This window comes from Boleophthalmus pectinirostris, unplaced genomic scaffold, assembly GCF_026225935.1.
Source record: "Boleophthalmus pectinirostris isolate CB_2022bp ecotype Guang Dong unplaced genomic scaffold, ASM2622593v1 HiC_scaffold_6, whole genome shotgun sequence".
NCBI lineage: Eukaryota > Metazoa > Chordata > Actinopteri > Gobiiformes > Gobiidae > Boleophthalmus > Boleophthalmus pectinirostris.
This window is the reverse complement of record NW_026571447.1, coordinates 31,911,607-31,925,859: the sequence shown is the minus strand read 5'-3', so window position 1 is coordinate 31,925,859 and position 14,253 is coordinate 31,911,607. Positions and strand designations below refer to the sequence as shown.

The window sequence follows — 14,253 nt, the reverse complement described above, 5'->3', positions numbered from 1 at the left end:
ACCATATGGATAATTTATATAAACTATAAGTGCTGAAAAAAACAGCTCACTCCTTCTGTGCTGATGCGGTCAGCTTCTGTTGGACTTACTCCGCAAGGCTCCTGACTACAGTAGCTGTAATGCTCCAACAATTCATCAAGCGGTGCGGCTTTTTAGTTTACCAAAGTTGCACTAAAATATTTTGACAGATCTTTGAGCACCATGTACCACATAAAATCGGTTCGAGGTCAGTAAGCACAACCAGAATTAATACATAAGCGCACCAGATTTTAAGGTGCAGTCGATTTTTGAGAAGATTGAAGGATTTTAGTGCGCCTTATAGTCCCAAAAATACAGTACTTTCTTTGATATTATGATGGTTTTATATCTGACGTCTTATATCGGTGTAATCCCTGAGTCATTCAGGTCAGTTTCACAGTGGTCCATGGGCGTGTACTAGTCTATGTGCTCTTATACTTGTTCTGATACAGCTCAAGATTATTCTAAAGCTATTTCTAAAGTTTCATCTCTGTCCTGTGAATGTGATTTTTGGTATCGATACCTGCTAAAATTAGTATCTAGTTTGGATACTATTTTTTCAAACCTAATGTATAAGATAAAATTGTTTATCTGAGACAAGACTCAAAAATAAACTGCTAAACTAATACAGGAATCAGGAGTCACATGCGTTTCAGAACAGTTTGCAGAAATCTAAACTACAGGGTTAACATTTACTGTATCTTAATAGGCCAAGATATATTTTGTTGTCTGCAGAGGACATGTTGTCACCTTATTGCAATCTTTGTGATTCGCTGATTGCAGCCATTCAAATTTAGATAAGCTGAATTTAACTGTTGCACAGCCCGCATGTGCTGCTTTTTATGGTGTTGCTATGTTTATGGAGGTTCGCTGTGGCTTGTTTAGCACGAGGGCTGCAACTAACGATTATTTTAGTTGTTGACAAGCAATTCTTTTTTTGATTAATCGTCTACTCAAAATATTATAAGGTAGGCCCATCACGATAATTACTACTCTGTATTATTGTTCAAAACATGATAGATGGAGTTTGGGGGGTAAATATTTGTGGTAGGTACTTTTTCTGTGGGTTCTTTGGGGAACTTTTTGTTATTTTTCTGTACTGTGGTAACATTTGAGCTGTAGAGAGTTGACTTCTATGACTCATTAAGGTTTTATCTGTGTTATGCAGCACTTTGGAAACGGTTTTGCTTATGAAATATGCTATATAATAAAGTGGTTTGGATAAGTGTTTTATTTATTTATTGCAGCTCCTGTTCATTAACAACATTGAACATATAGAAGAGTTTTTGGGGATAATCCTGCTTTAGGGTTATTGTGTCAGCAGCAAAATGGTTTTCATTAATATTGTTTATTGTGTATATTTTCTTAAGCAATATATGTGTTGTAGTATTTGAGACCGGTCTTGGTCACAAGACCAGCCTTGAGACTGGCTTGGTGTGGTCTTGGACTCGACCATGTTTGGACTCGGTCTCATCTCTGTCTTGAAGGTGATCGCACTCGACAAGTGTTAGAAGTCCGAGACAAGACCGAGTTCAAGCGCCTTCAAGACCGAGACAAGACCGAGTCCAAATGTGGTCAAGTCCAAGACGACACCAAGACTGTAAAAAAATTATCTTGAGGCCCGTTTCAAGACCAAGACCAGTCTCGTTTTTTTACGGTCTTGGTGTCGTTTTAGGCTCGACCACATTTGGACTCGGTCTTGTCTCGGTCTTGAAGGTGCTTGGACTCAGTCTTGTCTCAGACTCGAGTTCTGACACTTGTTGAGTGTGATCATATTTTGTTACGGCCGCTACTGTTGGCAATAAACTTGCACTTGTGTGCGTGAGCACGTGGAGCTCCTCACTGCAGCCTGTGTGCTTGTGTGGAGCTCATGGACAAAAAAAAATACTACCCATTTTCTTCACTTTCTTCACTGTTTTCTGTAAAGTGCCAGTGGAAGTTTTCTTAAAGAAGGGGTTCTCAAACTGTGGGTGAGGTTCCAAAAAAGGGGCACAGAGTGTTTAAGCCCAGTACAGTTTGCTTGGCTTATTTTAAGATTAAATTAACATTTATCTGATAAAATAGGGATAGATTTATAAAAACACTGCTATTTATGTGCCAAAAGAACTGTAATATAAAAATAAATGCAGAAAATGACAAAGATGGTCTCGATGTGGTCTCGATGGGCCGTGGTCTCACTCTTGTCTTGGTCTGGACCTTTAAAAGTCTTGGTCTTGTCTCGGTTTTGACATTCAGAGGTCTTGGTCTTGTCTTAGTCACGGGACCTTGTGGTTTCGGACAGGTCTTGATCTGGATCAGAGCGGTCTTGACTACAACACTAAGCAATATATTGCACTTCAAAAGTTATTATCGTGACCTATTATAAGCTTGAAATATGGTGACAGAAGGCTTCTAGACAGAGAATATTTCATAGATTCAATAAAACCCCTGTCTATTATAAAAGGTCTTTTGGCAGGTGTTTTAGAGTCTGTATAGTGCAATTAACAATACAGTTATGATTTTGTTAATAGTGGACTAATCACAATTACTCAAATTCATCACTGCAAACCAATTTAGGTCATTTTAAAGATACACTTTGTAATTATATTGACCAATCTGCCCCGTTGTATTCTCACATATCACCACCAGATGATATCTATGTTACTGCTGTCTGACAGAAGAACACCAGAGAACACAGGTGAGTCTGAACAAACACCAGGTTACACTTCAACTGACTAGTCACAATTATTCTGATAAATCACTGCAGCTCTATTGGCTTTGGTCAGCTGGTTTTAAATGTGTAATAATAACTGAAATAAAGTTTCACTGGACTGAACAAGTTTAGCTGCACATATAATTTACAGAGATAATTGATGCCTCTCACCGTTCCAAACACAGCCATAGAGCTCCACTCTGAGACAAACACTCATCACGCGGTCGGACAGAGGGTGGAAGCGGATCATACGAGCCACGATCGGAGGGCCCAGGTCCTTCAACACAACGTCATAGGTGTTCTCATTCCCCTGCACCACCTACAAGAAAAGACAGAAGAATACGGCATTACAATGGGAATACAATATCAAAAAAAGTCCTCAAACGGTAAGATCTCATATTATTAGGGATGTAACAATATCCAAATCTCACGGTACGATATTTATTGCAATATTTTGTGGAGGCTTACAAACAAAACTGTTAATATGCAACTTTTTCCTCTTAAAATGCCTTGACAAGACTTAATCCAAAGAACTAAGACTTAAAATTGCTTAGAACTGTTATTTCTTCTTGTAGTCTACACTGAAATGGAGCAAAGGATCATGGTCTATGTAGTTCCCTCTGTCTTTTTTCAGCTATTGTTGCACCATAACTCTTAATTTAAGCAAAGAGACTTTTAATTCGATATATTGTGATGGTCCATGATATTATTGAGAGAACTTTGACGATACCATATCAACGATATTTTGGTTATTGTTACATCCCTACATATTATGTTAAAAAAGGCAAATTGTGCTTGAGGCTACTATATAGTTATAATATATGACACTTGTGGATCATTACATTATAATTTAGACATTTTAAATGACAGTTTTGATCTAAAACAACTTCATAAAAGAAACAACTTTGCTGACTACCACTGTAAATATCATCATAACAAAGCACTGTGCAGTTGTCAGCATCTTTCAAGGATAGCTGCACATCACACTAGTAAGTTTTTTTTTCTCAGTTGTGCCAAAATGGTTATGTGACACTGCACAATCCTATATTACATTATTATATACAATATTACTCAAACATGAATCAGTCAAATACAACTTCGAGAAGGGAAACAACTATTGCATGGCTACAAGCTCTGAAAAGTCGATTTTGCAGAATAGGTCTGCTTTAAACTTTGATGCTTTTAAGATAAGTTAAAGGTACACTTAATTGGTCCGTGGAGATAAAGTTGTCATGATTCCTTCCTGATTTGAGGGATTTTAAGAAGCTTTTTCCTCGTTCAAAAGCACAGGTGTAACACCACATTCTGAGCCTGATTCATCAGCCGGTTTCACTTCGTAGAAACAGTCTGACCTCGCAGCATTAGAATTTGTTTGCTTGACAGTAGACAGGTACTTTTTTCATTTAACCAATCGCTGCTATTTGGTCCTAAAGTATGTATGCAATGCACCGCTAAAGGGGCCAACTGGGGCAATAACGTCTTTCCCCTTGATAAAGTCACCAAACATTTTCTTTGTTGTGGCGTTAAATCCTCGATCTCGGGAATCATTGCCAACACAGAATGTATGGCTCTTTGCTGATTGGCTGGTACTTCAGAAGTTTTTGAGAACCGTTTAGTGTATTCCGATTCCTGACCTAGTCGCTGGAGAGAAATGAAATGGCTACCACATTCTGGGACCTTGGTACAAACTTTCTTGGGCTCCAATACACAATTTTGTTTATTTCTCCCACTAAATAAATGTATTTTTTGAACACTATTGATTGACTATATGGTTTCTGCAATAAATAACAATATCTCACCAGTTTATATATTTATATCCATCCAAGTTTATATATTATGATGCAGTGCCAGAATTTCTCAAAAAAATTTGGAATGGCCTTACAAGAAAATACACTTTTTAAATTTATTTCACTTGGCTCCGATGTGTTAATGTCAGCAATGATTTCCCTATTCATCAGTGAGATTCTCTGGCCATAGTCCTTGATCTGTCACTATCCTCTTTCTCTACACTCAACAAATACATAGCTTTCCCTTTCTATCTTACATCAGCGTGTTTCTCATCCTCTCTTCATAATACGGGGAGAAATGTATACAGGTTATAGAGTTAAATAGTTATAGGCTGATGACTGAGCTCCTAATATGAGGTGGTGAAATAGCTCTAATGAGACTATAGCCTACAAATCACAGTATTAATACCACAATTCACATTTTCTCCTGCGTAGACGTGAAATCAAAGACATTAAACAAAAAAAAAAACCCTTGCTCTATAAGGCTGCGAATAAAGAACGCGCCTCCATTGCATTGTGAGTGCTTCATTTGCATAATAATACAGAGGAAATAGAGCAAACAACCTGTGGCTTTTGTCATAGTGGCAGATACTACGTGTGTGGATCGGAAATAGAGAAGCTTAAACTATAGGAGTATTTGTTGCACTTCTGAGCTGTTTAATGCAGGATGAGTCTGAGTGAGCCCCCAGCACGGCTCCACTTCTCTCCCGTCCTGCTGCCGCCTGAAGCAGAGAAATCGAGACGGACTCTGTCTAATGTTATTTATCACAGACAGAGACACCGTTTACTGTATCCATACATACCGTAGGCAAGTCTTTAAATAATGTTGTAATCAGTTTAAATTAGAGGAAAGCCCTTGATTTTCTAAAGGGGTAAACGGGCCCTCGGGCGTCATGCATAATTCTATTCAGTTGAAATAAATAAATCCACTGCACAAACGCTTTACTAAAACACAATGGATGTGATTACAACTAAAATAGATTAAAACGTAGAGGAACGTAATTGAGGAAATAATCATTAAAAGCCTCTGAATTCCCTTCCCTGTCCTGGACCCTGGGGAAACAAAACTCTTTACCTCCCAGTCCCACGCCCCTGTTCAAAAGAGAGAAGAGTTTGATTTGAAATGCAGAGGACCATTGCCAGGCCAACTACTTCACATCAAGAAAGGAATCCTTAAACTTGAAACCCATGAATAGGGTCCCTGAAAAATCTAATCCAAAGTAGTGTCAAATCGGTGGCTATCTGGTCTATCTACGAAATCAGAATGAATAAATAAGCCTATAGACCTTTTTCACAACAGCCCGAAGTGCCGTGATGTAGGGTAAATATCGTTTACTGTATTTTCCGGGCTATTAGGCGCTCTGGATTATAAGACGTCATAAAATGGTCTATTTTCGAACTTTTTTCACAAATAATCCGCACTGGACTTTAAAGGAAACACAACAGTTGGATGGATCGGTCGGACTTTGTTTGGCGCGTTCACGGTGACTCTGGGCTTTGTTCAGTTGTGGCGTGTAGGGAGGGTGCTGTCTGGGACCGCTGGATTGTCGGCGTGTTCGCAGTGACTCAGTTGTTCAGTTGTGTCTAGAAGTGGCACATTGGACTCGCTTTTTCGGTTCGTTCCTTCGTTTCGTGCCTTGTCTGCGTGGAGTGATGAGTGTGGCTGCGGGTGTTTTTCGCTGCGCGGTCGCTGTCTGCTCCGTGTGTGTTTTGCGGGTGGTGCGGCTTTATAGTTTACTGAAGTCGTGCTGGGACACCCGAGTGGATTCGTGAATGGGGCGCTCTGGATTGCGGGGCGTGCGGTCATTTTTTGACGCAGTTAGAGGCTTAAGAGTGTGTCTAATAGCCCGGAAAATACGGTACGTTAATGATTTTCTGTGGCAAAATATCTGTGGAAATGTCTTGGGTATTTTCCACCGGCTTCATAAATCTGCCCCATCACCAAATCTTCATCCATCAAGATCGACAAAGGATAAACATTCTCCCAAGAAGAATTGATTCACAACTATCAAGGTAAGAAAGACGAAAACATAAAGACGAACAACGACGATACATTAGTGAACTACTCCTGAGCAAATCTAACGGTATGATCATGAATAAAACATAAGTAACTTGTTAACTCAGACTGATTCTAAATTAAAATTAAAAATCGATTTCATGATGTAGATATTAGCATAAATAATGAAATGTGTGCAGTTTGAATGCTACAGATGTTCACAGATTACATGTCTCGCATTTAAACTGCACAAATCTCTGTTTATGCAAGTATCTACATCATGAAATCGATTTTTCATTTTAATTCTAGAAACAATCTGAGTTAATAAGTTACTTATGTTTTATTCATGATCATACTGTTAGTTTTGTTCAGGAGTAGTTCATTAATGTCTGTCGTTGTTCGCCCTTAAATTACCTTGACAGTTGTGAATAAATTCTTCATGGACAGAATATGTCCTTTCCTCACTTTGTTGGATGAAAATTTGGTGATGGGGCAGATTTATAAAGCTGGAGGAAAATTTCCACAGATATTTCGCCATAGAAAAGCATGAACGTAAGTGACTTTTACCCGACATCTCGACACTTCTGAAAAAATCTATTGAAAAATCTATTGAACATGATCTCAGAGTATCTGCGTGAGTCTGGTCTGAGTGAGGCTGATCCACGTACGTCTTGGCCCCAGCGATCTTTCCACGTGATCCATTTGACTCCGTCCCGTGAATATCGGAGTCTGTAACTCCGGGCAAACTCTCGTCCGTGTCCGTCGGCGTGACGACCCTGAGTCCCCACCAGGGCCAGGAAATGGAGTTTACGCAAGTCCACCTGGAGACAAGAAACAGAGGAAGATAAAGCCACAGTACGATACTTTTTGTGTTAGTTGAGTGAATGTATTTGTTGTCATAGAGGATATTGTTTGGCAATATGTGAAAAAAGTAAAAAGAAAGCAGTTTACAGTTTACACCTCTATTAAAAATTTTGAATAGAATTTTTGGTTTTGATAATATTCTCATACAGCACTTTTAAAGCTTGTATGGAAGATTTTTTGTGGGACGGTGTGCGGGATTTTTCTTTATGTTCCTCCCTCTCCTCTGACGCAACCATCTCTAGTGATTGATGTGCGAAGTTTTCATTTTTTGTGTCTTCTGTTCAGACCGTCATCATATAAACGTAGCCTTAATCAAAAGTGTGTAATTATTATTATTTTTTAATTAATGTTAGTGTTTTTATTATTATATTATACACGGGCAAAATAAATAAATAAATAAACAAAATAAGTCTGTAATTTTCCACAGTTTGGCACTTATCTTTCTCCATAGAGACACTGACAGCACCAAGTTAAGGTACTGGTCATATCTGTGGAGAGGCGAGCTCACAGTTTGAACCACTGAATAACCGCAAGATACGTTTAATGCCATACTGTGGAGCTTTTGAAACATCTGCATGAAGACGAGCAGCTTCCTGACCCCCAAGCAGAAAAGTTACATAATACCTCTTTAATGGAAGACCAAAATGTAAATCCCACCTGAAGATATTCTGATCCGGACGGGAAGACAGCTCCAGCAGGACACCAGGCTCCGTCGCCCTCTCCGGTGCTCAGCCTGACAAAGGGAGATTTAAAGTTTGTTGATAAAGTGAAAGGAAAAGGGTTTGTTATATAAGCTGACAGTAAAGCTCCATATATTCACGTTACACAACCAAATTTGAACCAGAGATTTGAACCAGAGATATGAAAGCACGAAGCAGGAAACGACGATCGGAGAAGAAAACTCAGGTATAACGGACTTAACATAGTTTAGGGCTAAAGATTTTAAGAAAAAAAATTATTGTGATTTTTCTGGCAGATATTGCGGTTTTGATTTCATCCACAATTTTTTTTTCAAATTACGATTCAGTGCGCAGGAACATTTGCAAACATCACAGAAACTGAACCAGGACTAAACCAGGACTGAATCAGGACTAAATCAGGACTGAACCAGGTCTAAACCAGGAGTGATCCCAGGACTGAACCAGGAGGACTAAACCAGGACTGAACAGGACTAAACCAGGACTCAACAAGACTAAACCAGGCATAATCCCACGACTAAACCAGAAGGACTAAATTGGGACTAAATCAGAACTAAACCAGGACTGAACAGGACTAAACCAGGTCTAAACTAGGTCTAAACCAGGACTAAACCAGGACCAAACCAGGTCTAAAGAAGGTCTAAACCAGGACTAAACCAGGTCTAAAGAAGGTCTAAATCAGGACTAACCACTACTGAACAGGACTAAACCAGGTCTAAACGAGCTGTAAACCAGGACTGAACAAGGACTAAACCAGGAGTGATCCCAGGACAGAACCAGGAAGACTAAATCAGGACTGAACCTGGACTAAAACAGGACTAAACCAGGTCTAAACCAGGTCTTTGATTAATCATTAACATTTTATATTAAAATATTCATCATTATTATTACTATTAGTAATCTGCATAAATAAAATCAACTTTACAACATATAAACCATAACCACTGTAGAGCCACATCAGCCCTTTTGAGTTGTTTAATTCAGCTTTCTGCACATTTATTTACGTTTTACAGAAAAGAAACTTAAAACCGCATGGCTATTTTGCATAAACTTTCACTGAAAAAAACAGCTAGAGCGCTGACGCCGGACTAAGACTACATTTACACTGAAACGTATCACCGTATCGCTGTATAGCCGTGCCGCATCGGAAACGATTTGCATCCAGACACGTCGTTTCTGTATCCACAATCCTTCCCTCTCCACACAACTTTGAGCACATTTGTTTACGTTTTACGGAAACAAAACTTAAAACCTCATGGCTAATTTCCATAAACTGAGCGCTCAAAAAACAGCTCGATATTGTGCGCTGATGCAGTTCAGCTTCTGTCGGACTAAAGGACACGACTCAGTGGAATATGAGTGTTCTTTCTGTGACAGAGGGGTGTTCTGCTGATGGTGAGTCTGTTCTGTGTTTCTATCGCGTTGGAGATGGTTCATGTTGTCTGCAGGTCGTACACATAGATCGTATATATGAATGGACATATATTCTAGCCTCTTAGCATTTTGGCGGTGAATTATTTCGAGATGCATAGATGTATGTCAGCGTATCAGCGTTCTGGAAGCAGTTTTAAATCGCATTAGCGTGGAGGAACACTGCATCCGCAACGAAAACGACTCGAATAAGTACTAGTGTAGATGGGGCGTAAAGGACACGACTCAGGGGAACATGTGTGTTCTTTCTGCGACAGAGGGTTGTTGACGATGCAAACATGTGTGAAATAGTTCACGAAACAAAACCTGGGTCAGTCAGGAGCAAAGAAAACAAAACTTGACTTTGACGCTCCCAAAATCTTGATTTTCGGTCCAAAACAATAGATCGTTCAGCTCTAATATAGTTTAGGATTTTCCAACAGTTAGAATCAGGATCAGCAATAAATAAACATGTGCTTATATAAAAAGAAAACACAGAGAAGTTGCAATTGAGCAGAAATAAGAGAATATATAAGGCCTATGAATAAAAAAAGGGGTGTTACATAAAAGAAAAACATCAGAACCTTTAAGACGCGGCATAAAATTACAATCTAAATGCACCATCAGGAGTCTCAGGTCTCTTTCTGACACACTCATTTATTTACTGTCACATTAAGGTACAACTTTATGGTGATTCTTTGGGGTCTTTTGCAGTTACGATCTGTCTTGTGCCTCAGGTAAAGAGTGAGATTTCAACACCGCTGCGTCGGTAACAGCGTGTCATTATCCCATCCGTCCTTGTGGGTCATTTGAAAGCGTTTAAAATAACACCTGTCTCTCCGTCGTGATGAATCGTCATACAGTTTTAGCTCTCGTAGACGCGATGTGTCGGGGAGCAGCCGCTTAGCAACTGCGTTTGTTCACACCTCGCAAAAATGTCCCGGTTTACTTCCAGTCAAACGAGCAAAACTGAGCTTTTATCTTTTTTGGTGATAGATTTTTAACTTTTAGTGCTGTTTTGGACATGAGGAAATGCTTGGTAAATGAGGAACCTTGTTTGGATTGATTGGTCTGGGTTTAGTCCTGGTTTAGTCCTGGTTTAGTCCTGGTTTAGTTCAGGATCAATCCAGGTTTAGTTCAGGATCAATCCAGGTTTAGTACTGGTTTAGGTTTAGTCCTGGTTTAGTCTGGGTTTAGTCCAGGTTTAGTTCTGTTCTAGTCCTGATTAAGTCCTGGTTTAGTCTTGGTTTAGTTCTGGTTTAGCCCTAGTTTAGTCACGGTTTAGTCCAAGTTTAGTTTTGGTTTAGTCTTGGTTTAGACCTGGTTTTAGTCCTAGTTTGGTCCTGGTATAGTCCAGGTTTAGTACTGATTTAGTTCAGGTTCAATCCAGGTTTAGCACTGGTTTAGGTATAGTCCAAGTTTAGTCCAGGTTTAGTCCAGGTTTAGCCCTGTTTTAGTCCTGCTTTAGTCCTGGTTAAGTCCTGGTTTAGTCTTGGTTTAGTCTTGGTTTGGTCTGGGTTTGGCCTGGGTTTAGTCCTGATTTGCTTCTGGTTTAGGTTTAGTTCTGGTTTAGTCCTGGTTTAGTCTGAGTTTAGACCAAGTTTAGTCCAAGTTTAGTTCTGGTTTAGTTTGGGTTTAGCCCAGGTTTAGTCCTGGTTTAGTCTGAGTTTAGACCAAGTTTAGTCCAAGTTTAGTTCTGGTTTAGTTCTGGTTTAGGCTTAATTCTGGTTTAGTCCTGCTTTAGTCCCGGTTTAGTCCTGGTTTGGTCTGGGTTTAGTCTGGGTTTAGTCCGGGTTTAGGTTTAGTCTGGGTTTAGTCTTGGTTTAGTCCAAGTTTAGTCTTGGTATAGTCCTGGTTTAGTCCTTACTTAGCTCTGGTATAGTAATAGTTTAGTCCTGATCCAATCCTGGTTTAGTCCTGGTTTAGTTCTTGCATAGCCCTGGTTTAGTCCTGATCTAGTCCTGGTTTAGTCTTGCTTTTGTCTTGATTTCGTCTTGCTTTAGTCCTTGTTTAGTCCAAGTTTAATTCTCGTTTTGTCCTTGTTTAGTCCTTGTTTAGTCCTTGTTTAGTCCTGGTTTAGTCCTGGTTTAGTCCTGGTTTAGTCCTGGTTTAGTCCTGGTTTAGTCCTGGCAGTATCCGTGTGGATTCTGAGCTGTATTTCACTGTTAGCGGGACTCGAGTGTGCCCCCGGTCTGTATTCCAGACACAGCCGCGCTCTGACCGCTCGGAGACTTCTCTAAAGCTGCGGCTCCGACCACCAAAACAAATCACTCTATCAACTCACAACCAGCAACTCTGCTACTTTAATCAGACACACTCGTACGCACTGCAAAAACCCAAACCAACAGGAAACCGAGACTCATCGATACACGCATCAAATCAAATGTTTTTCGACAAATCAGCTGTTGCAAGCAGACGGCAACTCTAGAAACCAAATATGAGCCGAAAACTATTTAAAACGAACCAAATGAACCGTGGATTTGGAAATGTCGAACCACTAACACAGGAATGAACTCAAATAATTTACTTTTTAATATCTCTGTTTGTATTTTAATATATTGTGAAGTTTAATTATGAAGATAGAAATACTAAACATTACTGAAAATGTAAATAACAACATATATGTGAAAAAAGCAAAAAGCAAAAGCAACAAAGTGATGTTTTTAGGTCAAAATAATGGAAAAAAAAAAGAAAAAAAGTCTGATATTATACAGTTTATAAGTAAGTTCATGTCTAGTCCTGGTTTAGTCCGTGTTTAGTTTGTGTTTAGCTCAGGTTTAGTCCAGTTTTAGTCCTGATTTAGTTCTGGTTTAGTCCAGATTAAGTTCTGGTTTAGTTCTAGTTTAATTCTGGTTTAGTTTTGATTCAGTCCTGGTTTAGTCCTGGTTTAGTACTGGTTTAGTCCTGGTTTAGTTCTCGTTTAATTCTGGTTTAGTTTTGATTCAGTCCTGGTTTAGTCCTGGTTTAGTACTGGTTTAGCCCTGATTTAATTCTTGCTTAATTCAGATTTAGTCCTGATTTAGTCCTGGTTCAATTCTGGTTTAGTCCTGATTTAGGTCTAGTTTAGTCCTGTTTTAGTTCTGGTTTAGTCCTGATTTAGTTCTGGTTTAGTTCTAGTTTAATTCTGGTTTAGTTCTAGTTTAATTCTGGTTTAGTCTTGATTTAGTTCTGCTTAATCCTGGTTTAGTTTTGATTCAGTCCGGGTTTAATTCTGGTTTAGTCCTGGTTTAATTCTGGTTTAGTCCTGGTTTAGTACTGGTTTAGTACTGGTTTAGCCCTGATTTAATTCTTGCTTAATTCAGATTTAGTCCTGATTTACTTCTGGTTTACTCCTGATTTAGTCCTGGTTTAATTCTGGTTTAGTCCTGATTTAGGTCTAGTTTAGTCCTGTTTTAGTTCTGGTTTAGTCCTGATTTAGTTCCGGTTTAGCTCTGTTTTAGTCCTGGTTAGTCCTAGTTTGGTTCTTGTTTAATTCTGATTTAGTCCTGATTTACTTCTGGTTTAGTCCTGGTTTAATTCTGGTTTAGTCCTGGTTTAATTCTGGTTTAATTCTGGTTTAGTCCTGGTTTAATTTTGTCTTAGTCCTGGTTTAGTCCTTGTTTAGCCCTGATTTAGTCTTGGTTTAGTTCTTGTTTAATTCTGGTTTAGTCCTCGTTTAGTCCCGGTATAATCAAACCAATTAAGAACACCTAAAACAAAAAAATACAAAAAAAAAAACATACAACAAACAGATTTTTTTAGGTGAAAACCATGTATAAAATCTGACATTACACCGTTTATACAAGTTGATGTGATATCAATCGTAGCTGCTGTTATTATTTTGCAGTGTGGTGAGATCATTTGCGCTAAGCCACAAGATGATATCAGCCCATCTGTGATCCGACGTGTCCTGGGACAGACAGCGGAGGAATGCAGCCGGGCACCGCTCGCAGCACAAAGACCCGTCCAAAAAGATTCACTTACAGAGCACGGAGCTGCCAACTAACGCATTTCCCCTTTATTCTTTGCCTTCTTCGGAATTTCAAGCCAACAGGAGTGGGCGATGTGACAAATATTACAAAAAAAAAAAAAAAAAAAAAAGAGTTTGGGTCGTGGTTTCAAAGCTCACATGATTCATTTGTTAAATTTACTGTGTATTATATTGAAGGTTTAAAAAATTGGTCTGGTTCTGGTTCTGGTTTAGTCCTGATTTAGTGCTGATTTAGAGCTGGTTTGGTACATGTTTAGTTTGTGTTTAGTTTGGGTTTAGTCCTGGTTTAGTTTGTGTTTAGTCCGTGTTTAGTTCTGATTTAGTCCTGGTTTATTTTTGGTTTAGTCCTGGTTTAGTTTTAGTTTTAGTTTAGTTCTGGTTTAGTCCTGATTTAGTTCTTGCTTAATTCTGGTTTAGTCCCGACTTAGTCCCGACTTAGTCCTGGTTTAGTCTTGATTTAGTGCTGGCTTAGTCCTGGTTTAGTTCTAGTTTAGTCCTGGTTTAGTTCTGATTTAGTCCTGGTTTATTCTTGGTTTAGTCCTGGTTTAGTTCTAGTTTAGTCCTTGTTTAGTCCTGGTTTAGTCCTGGTTTAGTTTGTGTTTAGTCCGTGTTTAGTTCTGATTTAGTTCTGGTTTATTTTTGGTTTAGTCCTGGTTTAGTTTTAGTTTTAGTTTAGTCCTGGTCTAGTCCTGGTTTAGTTCTGGTTTAGTCCTGATTTAGTTCTTGCTTAATTCTGGTTTAGTCCCGACTTAGTCCCGACTTAGTCCTGGTTTAGTCTTGATTTAGTGCTGGCTTAGTCCTGGTTTAGTTCTAGTTTA

The 14,253-nt window shown here is 39.0% G+C and overlaps 1 protein-coding gene across 1 annotated transcript in view; it reads right to left on the bottom strand.

Moving 5' to 3' along the window:
* Positions 1-14,253, bottom strand: part of ddr1 (discoidin domain receptor tyrosine kinase 1) — a 127,680-nt gene that overhangs the window by 62,151 nt on the left and 51,276 nt on the right. Inside the window, 3 exon segments of the mRNA XM_055163267.1 lie at positions 2,882-3,029; positions 7,162-7,314; positions 8,015-8,090. Of these exon segments, the coding sequence (XP_055019242.1) occupies positions 2,882-3,029; positions 7,162-7,314; positions 8,015-8,090 (377 nt within the window).